This window comes from Notechis scutatus, chromosome 3 (assembly GCF_049901735.1).
Source record: "Notechis scutatus isolate UNSWTSFEM ecotype Mainland chromosome 3, rNotScu1.2, whole genome shotgun sequence".
NCBI classification, from domain to species: Eukaryota; Metazoa; Chordata; class Lepidosauria; order Squamata; family Elapidae; genus Notechis; species Notechis scutatus.
In genome coordinates, this window is record NC_142011.1 from 16,582,412 (window position 1) to 16,602,365 (window position 19,954).

General features: G+C 41.9%; 1 protein-coding gene across 2 annotated transcripts in view; it reads left to right on the forward strand.

The window, feature by feature from the left end:
- The first annotated feature begins 1,781 nt into the window (after window positions 1-1,781).
- Window positions 1,782-19,954, forward strand: part of PMEPA1 (prostate transmembrane protein, androgen induced 1) — an 85,051-nt gene continuing 66,878 nt past the window's right edge. The window contains exon 1 of one of the 2 annotated variants that reach the window (XM_026664932.2): window positions 1,782-2,363. In XM_026664932.2, coding sequence (XP_026520717.1) covers window positions 2,261-2,363 — 103 coding nt within the window. In that variant the 5' untranslated portion in view covers window positions 1,782-2,260. The remainder of the gene's footprint in view (window positions 2,364-19,954) is intronic. The other variant, XM_026664933.2, reaches the window with a different exon arrangement.

A 19,954-nucleotide genomic window follows, 5' to 3' on the forward strand; every position in this document is an offset into this window, starting at 1 on the left:
GTTTTATGAGAAGATAGGGCATTTCACAAAGTATCTGGTTTATATATTTGGCTAGCATTCAGTAACCATCGTGTAACTCTTGCAGGCAATAATTGTGTTAAATGTCACAGCACAAAAATATTGTCATGTAGCACCTGGAAACTGGGTATATTTTTGCCTAATTTTTTCAACCTTTTGTTCACTCTCAAATTATAGTTTGTCCATAAAGTCCAGTTTGACAGCCTGCTGCTACGAAGGTAGACTAAGTTTAAACCAAACCATGATTTACTTAGACACATTTTTGTTGAATTAACCACAATTGGCTGGATTTTCAAAGCTCCCTGAATCAAAATAAGACAAATCTCATGTAAGTTTAATACACTACAACCAATATATCTTCAAAATTGTAAGGTGCCCAGGAGTCATTGATAGAGGTGGGTGGCTATAGTAATTAGACAGATAGACAGACTGACTGACTGACTGACTTCTAAATGACAGCAAAGAATTATTCATTTCTCTATCCCTTTGCTGCTATCTATCAGATGCCTGAATGGTTGGAGCTGAGATCTGGCCAAGCAAAGTGTGGAATCTTCATCTGATATCCTTCCCCAAATCCTAGATTATGATGAAACTTAATCTTAGATTAGGATGAATTCTTCACCTTCTAACTGGGCAGTCCATAGGAGTTGAGTGGCCAACGAATTCAAATAAACAAAAATTAGTAGGATGGAAGAGCAGGGTTCTCTTTGCAAATCTGGAGGGGAGGATGTAAAGACTTCTCATTAGGTTAAAAGACCCCCTTTCATGGTGGGGGGGGAGGTTGTGCTAAACGAGGCTTTAGTAATGAGAAGGATCGGGATAGTAATAAAATCTCCCCAACCTAATAATGGCTTCTAGGTGATCGGGGCTTCAATTCTCATAATCTCCCCAGTCAAGATTTTAATCTTTTAACCGATGCCCTCCTGATTTGGTTACAGGGGAGTACCGGAGGCTGCTTCTCTTTCCTTCTCTCCCTCCTTTTCTAACGGCACCCTTTCACTTACCAAGTTCGGTCCTGACGAAAGCCGGTTGGACCTCACTTATTCTTCGTAACTCGGGGACCTGGGCGATTTAGGCACATTTTATTGACCGAAGGGAGGGAGAAAGAGAGGGGGGGGTCCTTTGCTTTCATACATAAAGAAAAGCAGATTGATGCCCATCACCTCGCACCAAGACATCTCCTTCTCTCGGTCCTTCGGGAGCCTTGCAGAGTCTTCCTCTCCCTCCACTCCCCCACTCCCCACCTCTCGCAAGGATGCTTCTCTCCCCCACACCTTCCCCCCGGGTGGTGGGTTGTGTGTGTGGGTTGTTGTTGGTTTTTTTGTTTTTTTTTTTTTTGCCAGACTCCGAGCACCTTTGTCTTTAAGAGGCAGATCCGACAACCCGAGCGGTGGGAGGGGCCAACAGGCTCTTCCCGCCTGCGATTGGGCAGCGGGGCCCGGTCCTTCCCGAGCCTTCTCCCCCCTTCCACTCCGCCTCCCCGTCTACCGCGCCTTCCCCAATAGATTCCTTCCTCCCCCTCCCTCTCGAAAGGGCAGTTCCAGTCTAGCGTTGACGTCACCCCGTCTGTCTGCTTCAGTCTCCTCTTTCTCGCTCGCTCTCTCTCTCTCTCTCTCTGCCATCTGAAACTGAATCTCCTTGGACTTGAATGAGGAGCAGAGGACGGAGAGGGGGGGCCGGGGGCGGAGGAGGGGGAGGAGGAGGAGGGAGGAACTCACATCTTGCCTGGGTAAGGCGAGCGCGAGAGAGGGGAGAGAGAGAAAGAGAGAGGGAGAGGGAGAGAGAGAGAGAGAAACAAAGTCGCAAGTCTGGTCCGCTCCGTGCGCGAACTTCTCGGTCTGGAGGGGGAAATGGGGGCCGAGCCGCACCTCGCAGAGCTCCAGCCTTCTCCGACCAGATTCTGATCCGAAGCTAGAGACCCACACATCTCTCCTTCTTCCCCGCTTCTCACCCGTCCCCCGCCCCGGGAAACTGAGGAGGGTGCTCTTTTTTTTTAATGAGGTTTTTTCCCCTCCCTCCTTCCTCCGCAAAGGTTTCTCTCTCTCTCTCTCTCTCTCTCTCTCTCACACACTCACTTACTCACTCACTCTCTTTTAAAGTCAGTTACATTTGCCTCGGCTTCCTCAGCCGTATCTCAGCCGTTCCCCCCTCCTCCTGCCAGCGCTCCCGTCTTTATGTCGGGCTTCCCGGAGACCTTTTGAGGTCTCGCCGCTCCTTTTGTTTCTCCGGCTGATTTTTTTAAATGTATAACTTGATGGGTCTCAACAATACCGGCGGACCTAACCAGCCTAATGTCTCCTGTACTTGTAACTGCAAACGGTCTTTGTTTCAGAGTATGGAGATCAGTAAGTACTTTTTTTCGATTTATTTTTATTACCCTTGCGGTTCCTTCCGTTCTCTCTCTCTCTCTCTCTCTCTCTCTCTCTCTCATTTTTCTCCCTATTTTGGGGAGGGGGCGGAATTTGGATCTAGACAGTGACCTGCCCGATCGCCTTGCGTGGTTCCGTCCGGGGAAATGCGATCCAGACTTTCCCCGCCGTCCCTCCTCTGCAGCTTCGTCCGAGGGGGAGGGGGGCGCGGGGGAACGTTTCCGACCCTGCGGCTTTTAACCCGCAAGAAAACCTTCCGGCCGAACAGTTTTGTCCTTCTATCAAAGAGTCTGAGACTTGGGTGGTTTGGTTCTATTGCGTTCCCCCCCTTTTACAACCTTCAGCCTTCCCCCCCCCCCTTTTGCAACCCACTCCTCTTTTCTCCTACCTTCCCCCCTCTTCCCCTTCCCTCCATTTCCTCCCCAGCAAAAGTTGCGTTTCTTGCAATCCGGGGCGCTTGGATTCTCTCCCTCTCTCCCTCTACCCCCCTCTCTCTCCCCCCTCTCTCTTTCTCTTTCTCTTTCTGTCTCCCTCTCTCTCTCTCGATAGCGTCTTCCCCGGCAGATAGTTGCGTACCGTATCTGCAGTGGGGTAGCGCTCGTCGCTTGCAAGCAAAAGCAGGAAAACCGAGGTGGTTTGGAGCGCGCGGGAGAGGGGGAATTTCAGCTCGAATCAAACCATCCCCGCTTGGTTGTGTCTGTGTGTGTTGCCCTTCAGCTTCGCCGGCGGGGTTGCGGGATACGGAAGGCGGAGGGGGGCTGGGGTGGAGGGAGAGAGAGGGGGAGAGAGGCGAGCGGAGTCGTTCCATTGATCGGCGCGTTCCGTTCGCGCTCCGGAGACCCAAAGGACCGTGGGAACGCGCCGGGAAAGGCTCTCCCGGGCTGGCTGGCTGGGCTGAGCGGCTGGGCTCTCCCCTTTAGGAGAGGGAAAGGAGCCGAAGACGCGGGGGAGGGGGGCGACGGGACGCGATCCTCCCCAGGGAGTTTTGATCGCCCCGGGAACTTTGTTCCCAAGCCAGACGGTAAAGCAGCCTGTTCGGGCTATTTAAAGCATACGCTGGATTGGAGGTTCCAACCGGCGAGGTCTTTTCTCCCAGGACGAGACGCCGTCTTTTGGGTTTTATTGTCGCTGCCTCTGGGTTGGTTCCACCCCCACCCACCCCCACCCCCCAAATTGCCTTCCTGCAAATCTGCTGCCCTTCCTGAACTTTGCAGATCGGAGTTCCCTTCCCCTCCACACCCTTCCTTTCCAGCTGTCCTAAACCGTTTTGTATTAATAACTCGTTCAACCTTTCCAGATATTTATATAGACCTCCCGCTCTTCCTTCACAACTCTTCCATGCTTTGCTTTATCGAAAGAGAAGCCCTTGATTTATTTTATTTTATTTTTGTTCCTGAAGTTTTAGGTTGATAGGTGACAATTCTATGGAGGCGAACGCTGAAGCCTCCAAAGGCAGTTTATCTTTAGGCACCAAGGGTAGAATAGGGCTTGTGAGTTTGTAGGTGAGCAGTATTGGGAACAGAGGACTAAGCTGGCTGGTGGTGAGTTTTGGTCTGATCCAACAGGACTTTTGAAGCTTTGCTGGGCTCTGTCACAGTTCTGGCTCCAGAGTTGTAGAGACGGATACTTACAGCCAGCCCATCATGACATGACAGAATAATTGTTTAGCCATTAAGGCAGCTCACCAAGGAGTCTGGCGTATGTGTTGGGAATGCAAACTGTTATGTCCGGCAAACCAGAATTTGTGACTATAAATAGTAATCACTCTGTCTGAGAAGTAGATTACAGCTCTGTCTAGCCTGTGGAAAGACTAAGTCAGACAAGTTAGTCCCCGCCGGTGTGTCTGTGCCTATAAAGATAGCTAAGCAAATATATTGTCACAGAGTTCCTGATATTTAAAGGAATAGCATCAATTCTCTTTCCTGCCCGCATTTGCATTTTATTCTGTTCTGCGGTCATAACAGATTTTTGCTACTGTTCAAAAACAAGAAAAGAAAAAAGGGGGAGTGCAGGGGGAATTGGATCAGAGAAGGGCTTTTTAAACATTTGCTGTTCTGGTGATGGAGAAATTGTTTCAATTTTTAAGATTTTCCCTCCTATCCATAACTTAGACCTGAGCTCTGTTGATTACAGTGAGACTTCCTATTTAGTTGGCATGTCTGACTTTGCTTGGTAAGCAGAAAACTGCTCTCTGATTCTTCCTTTCTAACCTGTAATATTATGGACAAAAATTGCCATTCCCTGCCATTTTTAAAATTATCCAACACATGAAGGCATTGGGGGAAATGCCCTGAACTGGAATATTTAAAATACTGCATCGTTGTGATGAATTTGGCTGATTGCTCCATCTCTCCTTTTTTTCTGGTAAAGGATCTGCTGTTTAAACTCAATCAATGCAAAAAATACATGCAGTACATGGCCATACCCACCTTATTTATGAGCCTGCCAGTGCCCTTGATGTATCTACTACATCACAGATTCCCAGACACAGCAGGCTAATAATTATTGTGGAACAGTGTCATCTTCTCCCCTCTGTCAGAGATGTTAGTGTACAATTATTTCTTCTTTAAAATCAGCTAATTAAAAATCAATGTCCATGGAAAATGTGATTCTTCTAAATATTGCAGCAATTAAAATGGATGTTTCTCCCCTTTGCTGCTACTCGACAAAGTGTCCCTTTTTTTGGCTGCAGGTCTTGACTGTTTACCTACCCAAATATTCCCAACGCAGGACAATATTTTCTTTGCTAATAAAAATACGTATGGAGCTTCTGTCTGCTATGTATTATATCACCAAATGTTTGCTTCCCTTTTTTTTCCAGGGCTTGTCTATATATTTTTCTTTTCCTTTCAAATTCATCACCTTTATTTTCAGTTCTTTCCTCTCAGCTAATCAGCTGTAATGATGTTTTGGCTGACACAAGGCAGTCTCGTTAATTTAGTTGTCTGCTCTTCCAAATAGACTTCATTTCTCACTCCTGATGAAGTGATACTCAGGGGATTTCGACCTGCAAGGTTAGCATTAAGACGAACAACATTCAATATGTAATATACATATAAAATGCATGCGTTCTTTAGCTGTCAAGACGGAGCAGGAGTGAAGTGGGAGAGGGATTCATTTTTACAAGCTGTTTTTGACATAGTCTTCTTTTAAAAATGCTTTTGAACAAATACATTTGCCTGAATCTGTGGCAACTTCTAGATCTATTAATTAGAGGTGGGGAATATGTGCACTTGTGCTTATGTGCGTTTATGTGCATTATATTTGAGGTCATAGCAAAATCTACTCCACATGTTGTTGGTTTTTCTTTTTTTTCTTTTGAGAGCAAACCCCATTTCAAATGTCTGGAATTTATTTTCCAAAATTTCCCATCAAAATGAAAAATGCCCTGAAACAATTACCCATAGTGCCATTCAAATATATTGAACTATAACGCTTATTGTAACGTCCCATCTAGGAGGGTTGATGTGAATTGTGTACTCCAAGACATAAGATAGGAATCAGATTTAGAAAGCCTGCAGGAAAATATTTTTCACTGCCCAGGCTACAATAAAAGTCACTGTGGAACTACTCCATTTTAAATAGGTTCTAAGGAATATCACTGGAGTGCTTCACTCTCTTTATGTAGATTAATACCCAAATATCAATTTTAGAAATAATATGCAAATTACATGACTGTCATCATAATGTACATGACTGTCATCATAATGTTGCACCATAGATATCAAAGCTGAATACAAGTGGCCGTATCATATGGCGTTCTTCTCCCTCTGTAGCTGATAAATGAACTTCATTTTTAATTGACAGGCACTGCAAGGTGGGGATAAGCATATCACAAAATATTAGTCTGCCTTCAACCTTCCATTGAAGGTCAAAATCTTCTAATGACAGACAGCAGGAGTTTCCTATTGGAAACCTTTTGTCCTTTGTCCAAATTTTTGCTTGAAACTTGAATTAGGTTTACAGGATCCTCTTTTAATGTTGGCAACTAATATGGAAAACTGTTGGCAGTTCATTTAAGATTGACTTTGGGCAAGAACACAATACAGTAGTACATGTATTAAGTCTAATGAAAAGCTTTGGATTTTACATGTTTATTCTCAATAGTATTGGCTGCAACTCAACAGAAATTTAACCGGAAGTAAGTGTCATTAAACTCATTTCCGATTTACCAGATATGCCTATGCTTGCTTTGGGTCCCAGTGTGATGACCCAGAGTGTACCACAAATATAACAAAAACCAAAACATAAGGTCCTTTAATGCCTTCAGCTTGGTTTCACTGTTCAATTGTTCACAGTTGGAGATTAAACAATTTTCAAAATAACATTCCAAATGAAAGAAATACAGTTCAAAATCAAAGAGCAGATAACGAAGCAAAAACCAAAAACAAACCGCACTGAAGAAAGTTCCACGACAGACCAGGATAATTAATTACAAACTTCAAGAAGATAACCAGGTACAGTCTGTTGGAAGACCGCCAACCAAGATAAATCTCATCCAGGAAAAACCACTCTTTGTCTTCAGCATTTGCTAGCACGCAGGTCCAAACTCTTATGCAGATCTCACACCTGCAACCCATGGAGAGGATCATAGCCCTCTCCTCTGAGTAGACCATGTTTTTTCCCTGATCCTCTCCTCCATGCATGCCCTAGGATGGATAGGGGATGGGCTTGGGTCCTCCTCTGACTGCTCAGCCAGCCTCTGCCCTTCCCCAGCCTCATCCACCACCTCTGGAGCCACACTTCCACTCCCTGTTGGCTGTTCCTCCTCTCCCTCAGAGTCAGTCTCCACCAGGGGCATGACACCCGGCACTAAATCACTGCCTTGTAATTTAAGATGACCCCTATTTGAAATGTTAAGCATTATTTGAAATAACCCCCCCTTAAAATGTTGACCTTGGTGTGTCAGCCTTTATGGCTGAAATAGTAAGCAGATATGGCACTTTTTAAAATATGCAATGAGCTTTAAGTCTTGTCATTCTGTTTGATGTTTGGATTTATTTTTTTATACTGATTTTCCCCTAGCTTAATTAATTTAGAAGTACTTCCACAATAATTCTATCAATAATTGCGAAGGTTATTAAAATAACTGTTCTACCTTTAACAGTGACAGAAAGATCACTTTAAAGCCACTTATGATTTGTTCAATAATATGATCTAATGGCTTCAGCAGGTGGCAGGATTGGCTGACCTTATCTGAGCTATGAAGCTAAGCAGAGTTAGGCCTGGCTATTCATTGGAGGGGATACTGCCAGACAATTCCATTCTGGAAGAAGACAATGGCCATGTTCTTCCATACAGTCCCCATATTTTGGCCAAGGAAAATGGATGGACATATTGATGCAGTCAAGCTCTGTTGAAAGGAGACTTTACAATCTAATAACTGCATTCACAGAATACACTAAACCCAAATGAGCAAAACACAGTTGCTGTGTTCAGATAAATACAGTCCCCAAATTATGGTGCAAGGTGACAAATCTGATTCACACACAATATTCTATGATAATGGCAAGGCTCTCATGGCATGTTGTTGCATGAACTATGCAATCCTTTTCACCGCCTGATCTGTTGTATAAACTCAATATATGTTAAGGGATCGTTGAGCCATATCAGCACCAACATACATACATACATACATACATACATACATACATACATACATTGAGAGAGAGGGAGAGGTGTGGGAAGAGAGAGAGAGTGACAGGTAAGGGGCACAAATGTAGCCATGGGCACATACAGAAAGAAATAGAAATCTGTTTCAGTTTTGCTGAAAACCTGACCTTAAACCTGGAAGCCAGAGGGAAAAAGAGGATTCCACAAAGCTCTAATAAATATCTCCTTTTTCAGGGGTTAACCTTCCTGTGTGTGCTTGAATCCACATGTGGGTTAATTGCAAAGAGTGGGGTTCAGAGCAGCTTTCATTTTATTTTGGCACCTGCAGACAGGAATTAGCCAGCTTCCCTCTTGCCTTCTTGAATGAGTCTTAAACAGAGTCTCTTTTCCACCCCCTCTTCCCTTTCCCAAATTCAAAGTCTTGACTACTGTACAGACCGGCAAGTACTCTGACCCAGTGTAACAACTGTTCATTGTGTGACGCTTTCCTAGGCAGCCAGACATCTCTGATGTGGTCCTAATCAGTCAGACAAAGTGAAATGAGGTCAAGAGAGTGCATGCTATTGGCAGTGTCTGGAAATAACAAATAGTTCACAATGGTAGATTAAGGCCACGTCTTTCTTCCATCCGCCAGGCTTCTGATGGTTCCTAGGAATAATTAATTCTATGTACTGACTCCATTCCTTTTCTCTAGGGATTTATTTGTGCAAGCTTTCTTTAAACGGGAGTTTTTTTTCCCCCCAGTTAAATCAAGTTATATTTCAGCAGAGGTACGTGTGCCTGAAAAATAGCTCTTAGATTCTCTTCGTATAAACATCTAATTCATTAACCACTTTGCTTTCCTGAATATTTCCTTTATGGTCTGTTCAGTTCATTTTGATGGGTTTGAAGGTATCAGCCAAATAATTAAGATTCTGTTAATGAAAGATTCTGCTGTTAGAAGATTCATAACATAGAAGTTAGATGCATGTGTTACATTAAATTATAATTCCTTTAACCGTGGATGGATGAAGAAACTGTAGTAGCTGGTTAATTAGTTGTATGGAAGCAATTACTAGATTTTCATCTGCTCTGCTTAAAAGTCTTATGCAGAAACAGTTCATTTTACTACTTATTGCTGCTGAAGGTTGCCAAGCAATGGACCCGCATAATATGACAAGCCACAACTGCCCCAGATCGTGGCTACATGGATTATGGATACAGATAGCCTTCTGCTATTTTTATCTCACAATCCTAAACTTCCCAGATTTTATTTGCTCTTCCATTGGTCAGCGAACCACAGTCCCAATCTCAATTTCTTTTGATTTTCATGTTGACACCGTTCAAAGCATTATTCCCACACTACACTAAGCTGTAATATGATTTGTTTATTTTTTATTTAAACTGATATGTAGAAGGGACCAAAGGTTGTAAACAAAGGATGCATTTTGGATTGCATAAATGAGGACATCACCTTGTTGCCTTGGTATTGCCCTATCGTGATTATACCACAGCTTTATCTGCTTCTTCAAATGTTTATCTTTAGCATGCAATTGTTCTTTCTCTTGGTCACATATCCTGCCTTCCTGGTGCTCTCCTCAATCATCCATGAGATTCTCCCAATCTAAATTATTTTAATAACTCTTCACAGATATTAAAGCCCTCTTCTGCCCAGCTCTTTTGTCAAAATGACTCCTTCTGTATTTTTGGGCTGGTTCTTTGTAACTCCTTTGCTCAGTTTTCAACTTCATCCCAGCATTTGAAAAGCTGCACCGCATGTAGGTCCATTCTATGAGCAATGAAATAATTCTGTTCCTCTAAGGCCACGAAGCCAATCTATGCTGAAGACATAACTGAATGCAAGTCGGCCTTCTTTACTATAGGAGAAGGAGCTGCCTATTCATCTACCAAGAATTTAAAGCAAAGGCCAAACCCTAAAGAACACGTTGTGTCTAAGTGCAATGTGTCGATGAATTCTCTATAAAGGATAGTTCAGACTGATTCCTTTTTAAAGCTTAGATGGAAGATTCCGATATTGTTGGGGAGAAATTGGAATGAAAGCTTCCTAACCTTTCCACATGGCGGAAAGAAAGCTAACACCAACCCTGTTTGTTTTTGTACCATGTTGAGTTTGTTTCAAGTCATGTCTTCACAATCCAATGACTTCTTATTATAACTGCAGTTATCTACATAGAATCATGTTTATATTCCTCTAGGGAACTTATTTAATCATCAGGTATCTGTTTGGAACAGCTTAAGCTTCCAAATGGGCAGCATTTCTATATTAACCTGTTAATTTCTTCCTCAAAACTTCAAACAGGGCTTTGTACGTTGCTACTTTCTGCCTCATGTTGATTAGCAGAAAATAGCCAGTTAGGAGGTTATGAATCTGAGTGATCTGTCTAGAAACCATGATGGCGAACCTATGGCATGCGTGCTGGAAGTGGCATGCAGAGCCACTTCTGCCAGCAAGTGAGAGGTCGCCTGGAAGAGCTCCACTGCACATGCACGCACGCACGCCGCATGCCCAACAGCTGATTGTCAGGTATCTGGCGCGCATGCGTGGGGGGGCAGGAGTGCGCAGGAGATGCACGTGCATGCACAGAGACACGCGTCATGTGGGGGTCTCACACACATGTGTAGGGGGCATGTGCATTGCCTTCTGGGTGCTGGCATGCAAGTGTGCATGCAATTTTTGGCACAGGAGCCCAAAAAGTTTAGCCACCACTGGTCTAGATAAACAGATCCTGAGTGCTTTTTAGAAAGAACATGTACATTAAAAATCCCTTTGTTGATATGCATAAGATTAGAAATATTCCCTGAGTGGAATACTCCCTGAATGGGCTTCTAAATATACATGAAGTGAAGATATTGAGTTGCCAGCAATTTAGACTTCCCTGAAATCTACAGGGAATTGCTGAAGATAACAGTTGGGTCAATGCTGAATCCCGTTAGAGACACTTACAGTGTAGAAGTCAAAAGATAACTTAGTGTTACTGAAAATAGCTGTGTTTAGGAATTGAAGGGATTCCAACCTGTGCCACAAATTTGCATACAAATATAAATCCTTAATGGGCTCAACTTGTAATGTGGATTGATTCTGATATTTATCACTTTATATTTTATACCTGTTTGACTCTTTCAATGCGAAAATTAGCCACTAGTCTTGGACTAAGTCTTCATTTGGGAGGGACTGACTTCATACTGTGAATGCCAGCTCAAAATAAGCAGGTTTGAATCCAGGGGTGGGGTTCTACCAGTTCGCACCTATTCACTAGAACAGGTTGTTAACATTCTAAGCAGTTCAGAGAACCAGTTGTTAGAAGAAATTACTGGCCTAATCCTGTAAGGAAGGCAGGAAGGAAACATTCTGGTGTTGCTTATAGAAACTGCCTCTCCATTAACCCTTATTACATTCTTGGCAGGACTAGACTTCCTGTCTCAGGAACTTCTCTGGAGTTTTTTCCCCCTCCTTTGCTGGTACTTTGCTTGTGTGGAGTGACCATTCAAAGTTACAATGGCACTGAAAAAAGTGACTTATGACCATTTTTCACACTTACAACTGTTGCAGCATCCCCACAGTCATGAGAGGCCAGGTGAGGAGATGTGTGACTCGATGTAAGTGATATTGAGTTGGCCACACCCAGCCAATAACATGACTACCAAGCCATGCCCACCACCTAAGCCACGCCCACAGAACCGTTTGTTAAAAATTTTGAATCACACCCCTGGTTGAATCGCTATTGTTAATTGATCTCCAGAACTGATCATGAAGCCAAGCACAAGAGCAACTGAAAAAGTATTGCAAGACCAAAAAAAAAAAAAAGTGGTTTCCTTTAGGATTTTAGAAATGGTAGGAACAAGGTCTGCTAATCTTCACTGCCCTGGAAAATCAGCTGCTTGCAGTATTGTAAGCATAGCTAATTACCCATTGCTCAGTAAATGGTTGTTTGTATTCTCAACCAAGATGGCATTTTTGATAGGATTATCTCAGAAGGTTAACCCAACAAGGCAGCATTTGTCTTCCTGAATCCTTCACAAATCCACTCAGGAAATGAAGTGCATTGACTCTAAAACCCACAACTTAGTAACCCATTATTGAGGCTCTCTTTGTTCTCTGTTCATTGTTCATGTTGGGTTTTCCTTTCCAAAAATCATGATCACACTTTTATGCCCTCAGTTTTCAGCATGGAATATAGGAAGCTGACTTACATAAGGTATAGGCATAGATTGTCTGGTATCTTTCCATCAGCCATAGCTAACAACAATTACACAAAAGATGCCCATCCAATAAATCAGGAGAGAAGACTTAAGGTCACAACACCAAGGAAATGTCATTACAGTGATCCTGCAATCAAGCTTTCTTTGTGATGGCTTTCTACCCTTGGAAAAGCCTATCCCTCAAAATATTTAAATCATCACCTCATTAAGGTTTGAAATAGACATTATGCAGACTAAGGAATCTTCTTCTGAATTGTAAGAATCCTTGAGCAGAGCAGAGCTGATCCTTTTTTCCCGAAGATGTTAAGAATTGATCATTGGACCATTGGGTAGAAGCTTTGAATCAAGAGCCTTGAATGGGCCTTTTCAGCTCTGATTTTATTCACTTCTTACTTTCACCTTCTAAACCAGGGTTGTCAAACTCAAGGCCCGGGGGGCTGGATCCGACCCATGGGGTGCTTAGATCTGGCCCGCGGGGTGCCCTGGAAACAGCAAAGGACCGGCCCACGATGCCTCTGCCAGTGAAAATGGAGCTCACAAGGGCCTCCCTCCAAGCTCCATCTTCGCTGGCAGAGGGTTGCAGGAGGCCGTCACAGTCAAAAATGGAGCTCGGGAGCCCGTTTTCATTGGCAGAGCACTTGGGCCACCACAGGCATCCCCTGACCCGAATTATATCATGCTGGCCACGCCCAGCCTGGCCACACCACGCCCCCCAAAGTCAAATGCAACCCTGATGTGGCCCTCAATAAAATCAAGTTTGACATCCCTGTTCTGAACTCTACTGGGGTATTTTCATTGCCAAACTTTAAAAGAGTATTAAAGCAATATCCAGGGTTCCTTTTTTCTTTACATCAAAAGCATAAATTTATCTTCAACCTCCGAAATGAGGTTCCTATGTTCATTTATGCTTTTTTTTTTTGATCAGAAAGCAAAAAATGGCTCCTATATGTAAATCATATATAATTATTTAAAGTGCTAAAGCTGTATGAGTGTGCTTGAAATTTCTAGCATGCTTCACAAAGAATATTTTTATGTTTTAGAAATATTGAAACACCTGCTTTGAGGATCCTAAGCATTGAGGTTGATGATAAGGATGATTACGGAGGATGATTAAGAGCCTGTGGTGTCACAGTGGTTAGAATGCAGCATTGCAGGCTCATTCCACATTCCTACTGCCAGGAGTTCGATCCTGACCGGCTCAAGGTTGACTCTGCCTTCCATCCTTCCGAGGTGGGTTTAAATGAGGATCCAGATTGTTGAGGGCAATAGGCTGACTTAGGGCTGTAAAGCACTGTGAAGTGGTATATAAGTCTAAATGCTGTTGCTATTACATGCCATCAAGTCATTGTTGACTCTTTAGTAGCAATAGCATTTAGACTTATATACCGCTTTACAGAGCCCTATCTAAGAGGTTTACAGAGTCAGCATATTTCCCCCAACATTTTGGATCCTCATTTGACCCACCTTGGAAGGATGGAAGGCTGAGTCAACCTTGAGCCTGGTGAGATTTGAACTGCCAAATTGCAGTCAGCTGGCAGTCAGCAGAAGTTGCTTGCAGTACTGCACTCTAACCACTGCGCCACCATGGCTCAGGTAACTACATAGTGGTAGTGGTAGTGACCACATACAGTGGGTGGTTTTTCTCCATGATGACCTGCCACTATCTGATCCTTCAGCTCTTCTAACAGTGCGCTCATCACTACTGCTGGGGACTGTATAAAACTTTGACTTCTATTGTCTGTGCTGATTAACAATTGCCAATACAGGTAGTTCTCAACTTACAACAGTTCATTTAGTGACTGTTCGAAGTCATAACAGCACTGAAAAAAGTGACTTGACCATTTTTCACACTTATGACTGGTGAATCATCTCTGTTGTTGCATAATCTAAAGTCAGATGCTTGGTAAATGACTCATATTTATGACAGTTGCAGTGTTCCTGGCAATCACCTGATCCCTTTATAGGACCTTCTGATAGGCAAAGTCGATGGGGAAACCAGATTCACTTACTAACTTAATAACTGTAGCAATTCATTTAACAACTATGACAAGAAAAGTGGGACAAAGCTAAACTTAACAAATGTTTCACTTAGTGTTCTGACCCACGCCCTTTTCCAACAAATCAAACACAATCCAACAGGAACAGAAACCTTGTAATACTTTTACAAAATAATTAGCTGTGATAAGCACAAGCCTTGCCAAACTGTGCGAGACTTGCCAAAAGATAACAGACAAGAAATAATTTGCAATACAAGAATCTTCAAATACAAACTCAGGATACTGGAATGTCCACGATGCTGGAGTTTCAAAACAACTTTGCCTTCTGCAAAGTACATTCGTTTCACAGCTGGCTTTTATCTTCTTGAAGGAGGGGCCATTACCTTGCAGCCTTACTCCCGAGTCGCCCATGCTGCTGCAGCTGTTCTTTCCTAAGAGCAGCCCTGCGTGCACGCACACTTGGCCCAGGCTCCTCGGGAACCTCCTCATCGCTGCTGCCAGCCCCCACAATCTGAAGGCAGCAGTCCACTCCCTAATGGTCCTGGCCCCTCATCTGAGGCCTCGCTTTCCTCAGCCATCTGCATTGGCTGCCGGCTAACCACAACACTTAGCCACATAAATTTTTGGCTCATTTGCAGTCATAAGACAAGGACTACCTCTATTTCCAGATGTTAAATTATGACGATACAAGTTTTATAAGTTAGCTCTTCATGAAAACAGATCTTCTAGGTCCAGATACTGTTAACATTTAAATGTAAACAAGTTTACATGGTTTCCCCCACCCCGCTTTTTGAAAGAGTGTTTCAGTTTCTCATAAATTGCACTGATCTGTGAAAGCAAAAGCAGACTGTCCAGCGAAGGTTACATTATTAATTTGCTTTGTGTGACAAATTGCCTTAGGTCATACTGTGGCGTTGCATACAGGATCTTTCCTTATTGGATAACGAATCATTGACTTAGCGTGCACTTAGAATGGATTGACTCTGCATTTTCTTTTAAGCATCATCATTATTAAACTTGGTTACTTACATGACATGATTTCTCCACGATGACTGCAGCTATGGGGCCTGAGAAAATAAGTCTATGACAAAGGATTTGGTGACGGTTAACATCTATAAATTTCTTTTGTTTAATTTCAGGTTGCAGTAGCCCAAGAACTCTATGAAATGGATACTTTAGTGGGCAGTATTTGTAAGAAAGGTGACACATCCCTACTGCATTGAACTAATTTATTAAGGGTTCTATCTGTTACACTGAATCTGAAGGCCAATTAATATATACTGGTTGGTATTTTAAGCTGTAGTCAGCAAGTGAGGTGAGAACTGACAATATTCTTACAATGAAAGAGGAGCTGAAGTCCTGCTTAAGCATCTTATTCCTCAGAGCAGCCACCTAAATGTGACCCTAAATCTTCCCCACTACACTCTTTTTTTTTTTTGCTGTTGCTCAAAAACCTGTGAAGTTTATACAGCCATTATAACTGATAACCATTGGTAGTTCTCTCCTCCATTAATCTGTTTTTCCCCATCCACCATATCCTATCACAATGGATTTTGTAATGCAAAGGTTAATTCTTTTTTTTCTTTTTTTACTTTACCTTCAGTCAACCAGATCAATTTCATGACTTGCTCTGTGTCCCTTTTTTAGTTCCTGTACCCTATGCAAGATTCATAAAACTCTAGCCAAATCTTAGTTGCTCTTCATCCTTTAAGTTTTGTTTAGTTTTGGTTTACTCCAATTTTTAATTCAGCTTTTTTTTAATCATTTTAGTTACTTGCCCCTGATTTCTTTATTTATTTTTCCTTCAAAAGAAGATGACTAAAATGCTGCACTGTACCCCTCAGCTGCTTATATCTTCCAAATTTCAGGTTTTGCTCTACTGCTTCCTGACCCAACATACAAAGGATTTCTAGTAATAAATCTGCAGCTCATGAATCAACTTTACTTAGCGTTATGCAAAGGGCATGAGTAATTTCTTTGTTCTCTTCATTTCCCCCTCCCCTGTCAGCTTTGCAGTTGGTATCTATAGAAGGCCAAAGGTATAGCTTTATGGAAAACAAGAGTCATCCATTGGTCTGTTTGTCAACTAGTTATCTTTCAGTCATTCTGCAGAGCTACTACTAGCCAAGAATGAATCATAAATGTATAAGTGCACAAACAGACAGGGTCAGGCTCATCTGCAGAAACTTTTCAAATCTATTTTTGGTGACGGGGAGAGGTGGGTGTATGAAGGGTGATGGAACTGGTGCCATTTATCATGGTGAATAAACCAGTTGGGTAATGCTCACCGTTATACAAACACATCTTTCTGGGCGTTGCTTAATGCTTTTCTGTCCATTAATCTTTAATCTGTCTTAAAGTAGTTTAACTCTCTTTGATGTAAGGTAGCTGAACCTTTTAATTTTGGCATGCTCATGGTGATGTTGACTGATTGAAAAAGAGTTTTCTGTTCCAATTCGGAAATACTTGTTGGCTGTTAGGAGTCATTTGTGTGTAAAGATCTGTCGTTTTCCAAGCAGTAATGTGCATATATATGTTGGAACCCAAAGACTGATGCAGCCCATCATACATCTCACCCAAACATCCTGAACATGCTATGTCCATAGCCACCATAAACTGGAGGCATGAGAAGAGAATTAGCTGTGAGGATCCGTGCATAGATTAGCCTTTTCCTTGCACTCTGAATGTGGCTATTTATTTCCTCTTATTAAACAACAGAGACTTGAACTGGGTGAAATGAAACTGATTTAAAATAAAGCACTTCCTCTGTTGAAGAATGTCTAGAAATAGATTTCTGGCACTTCTATAAGGCTGCAAATTTATACTGAAAGTGATGGAGGGTTGTGCTGGAAAAAAAATGGGGAAGTAGGTGTTTTTCTTGCCGCCATCTTAGTTCCCGATTGCTGTCTAAAGCCAATGACCGGAGAAGTGGTTGTTTTGGGTTGGAGAGCTCCCTTGGAATTTGCAAAAGCATGACATGAATGCTACCACAGCATGGCTTGCTCTAGTAGTTGTGGTGAGTCAAACAATTTAGCAGAAAGAAACCTGATGAATCTATGTATTTCTCCAACTTATTTTTTTTTCTTCTCCTTTCTTTTTCTGAACAGTTCAGTACATTTCTAAAACAGAAGAACTGGGCTGCAGTTGTACATCACTTTCCTTTTCGGAGACTGTCTGTGGAAATGTACATGGGCTCAGAAACAATCTTGTAGAAAAAGATACTAGAAGCTGATGCCTAATTATTATAAATAATTATATCTGACAAGAGAGAGACAGAGAGAGACAGAGACAGAGGTGGTATTCAGAAGGTTCTGACCAGTTCTGGAGAACCAGTAGCGTAAATTTTGAGTAGTTCAGAGAACCGGCAAATACCACCTCTGACTGGAGATTTTACAGTATCCTTCCCGTGCCATGCCCATCAAGCCATGCCTACAGAACCGGTAGTAAAAAAAATTGAATCCCACCACTGGACAGAGAGTAGATAGTTTAGATAGATAGATAGATAGATAGATAGATAGATAGATAGATAGATAGATGATAGATAGATAGCCATTTTGAATTAGAAGACTCTTTTAAATAGCTAAGTGAATCCCAGATTAAGTGTTGAGGGACTTTGTCACTCACAGACATTATGTTGCCAATTTCTACAGTGGAAGCATAGAAATCAAAATGTATAGTCATTATGATAGCCATAGCATTATATACTTCCCGCTAGTGGTTTGCAGCACTCTCTGGGCAATTTACAATGTAGAAGCATTAGTTCCATATTGTCCCCAACAATCTTGGTCTTCAAAAGGCATGACCATAACACTTCCTTTCTGTTCACCTCACGGAGATCGTCTCTTTCAAATGTGTGCATACATTTTGTAACAATGCTAAAAATGCAGGCTGGTCCCTTGCATTAAAAGACGGACTATTATGAAAACCCTATTTATGATAAAAAGGACAGAAGGATGCAGGAAGGCAGTAGAGGAGGTTGCTCTGCTTTGCAAAGCATATTTGCTTTGTTTGTGTCATTATTGCTTTAGGCAGGTCAGGATGTCTACATTTTTCCTGACTATCTGTCTAGGAATTTTTACTGAAGTCTCCTACAAAATGCATAGTCTATAAACAGAATTCATATTTGAATATGTCTGAAAGAGAGTGCGAGAGAGATAATTTTGTTCTTTGGATTAAATTATTGCCATTATTGTTCACTTAGGACTGAAAAGAAAGGCTTTTTGGGGGGAACGAGTGAAAATTGATCCCTTTGGGGTGTGTGTGTGCTTATATATTTGAGTTTCACTGAAATATGCTTCAAACATATTTTTCTATATTGGGTTTTAAGATGGTTGCTTAACTTCGGAAAAAGTAAAGAGGAAGTCTGCAAACTATTGCATCTTTGAAAAGCACCTTTGGGATAAACCATGACCTGGATGACTGAGCATCTCCATAGACATATTGCATCTCTGAAAAATCCATATAAAACTTAAGATTAGGTTAAAATACACCATAAAATACTAAATTTTAATTTCACTCTCATTTATGTCCCAGAAATCAATATTTGGTGCTGAAATTTAATTTCTTCATAACAAAAGGTTTCTGTTAAGAAATAACAGAATAATAACTTCTTCCATTTTTTGTTGAGACTTTCATGGCTGTACAGGTAGTCCTTGACTTACAACTGCTTAAGTGACTGTTCAAAGTTACGATGGCACTGAAAAAAATGATTTATGATCATTTTTCTCACTTATGAAGATTGTCATAATGAGTTTCTTTAATATGCTGTGCCTTATTTTGACCCAGGCACGTTACTCAACAAAATACAAGTAGTCCTTGACTCGTTTAATGACTATTCAAAATTACAACAGCATGAAAAAAATGACATGCCCATTTTTCACACTTATGACCATTGCAGCATCCCTATGGTCACAAAATCAAATTTTGGACACTTGGCAGCTGATATGTATTTATGATACTTGCAGTGTCTCGGGTCATGTAATCTCCTTTTGCAACCTTCAGACAAGCAAAGGCAACGAGGAAGTCAGACCATGTTACTCACTTAATAACTGCAGTGATTCACTTAACAAATGTGGCAAGGAAAATCGTAAAATGTGGCAAAACTCCCTTAACAAATTTCTCACTTAAGAACATGAATTTTGGGCTCAATTGTGGTCATAAGTTGAGGACTACCTGTATTAGTATATTTCATTTGGGCAGCCAGATGCTTTTTCTTTGTTTTCCATTAAAATATCATCTGAAGAACATCGATGTCCAGCGAAAATGCCATATTATTTTACCAAGATTTAGGGCTTTTTACAGCTTAGAAATCAGGATACCTTATAGTGTTTATAATGAAACACTTTCTGATCCAGTTTGCAACAGTTATGGGAACATAAGTCTTCCTGTTTTAGAATAAATAAAATGGTAAATCATTTGAGGCAAGCGAAGGCCCCAACTTCTTCTAATATTTCCAAAAAAACTTGCACCTTCCTGGTTTTATTGGTCTGGCCTTCCAGAACAGCTCCAGTTTCTCATATGATCCCTTGGGAAAATGAATTGCCCATCCCTATCCCAGAACTGGTTCTGAGTTTCTCATTCTGCTTCATCTGTCTGGGCATTATGAAAACTCACTCCTGGTTAATATTCCCTTTTTTAAAAATTGCAAACCCTCTCAGTGGCTCACAAGCCCAAAGAGGATCATGGCTCATAATTTCTTGCCTTGTAGGGTTGTCTGGAGAAAAAAGTGTTGCTTGAGAGAGTGCAGTCTGATGCTCT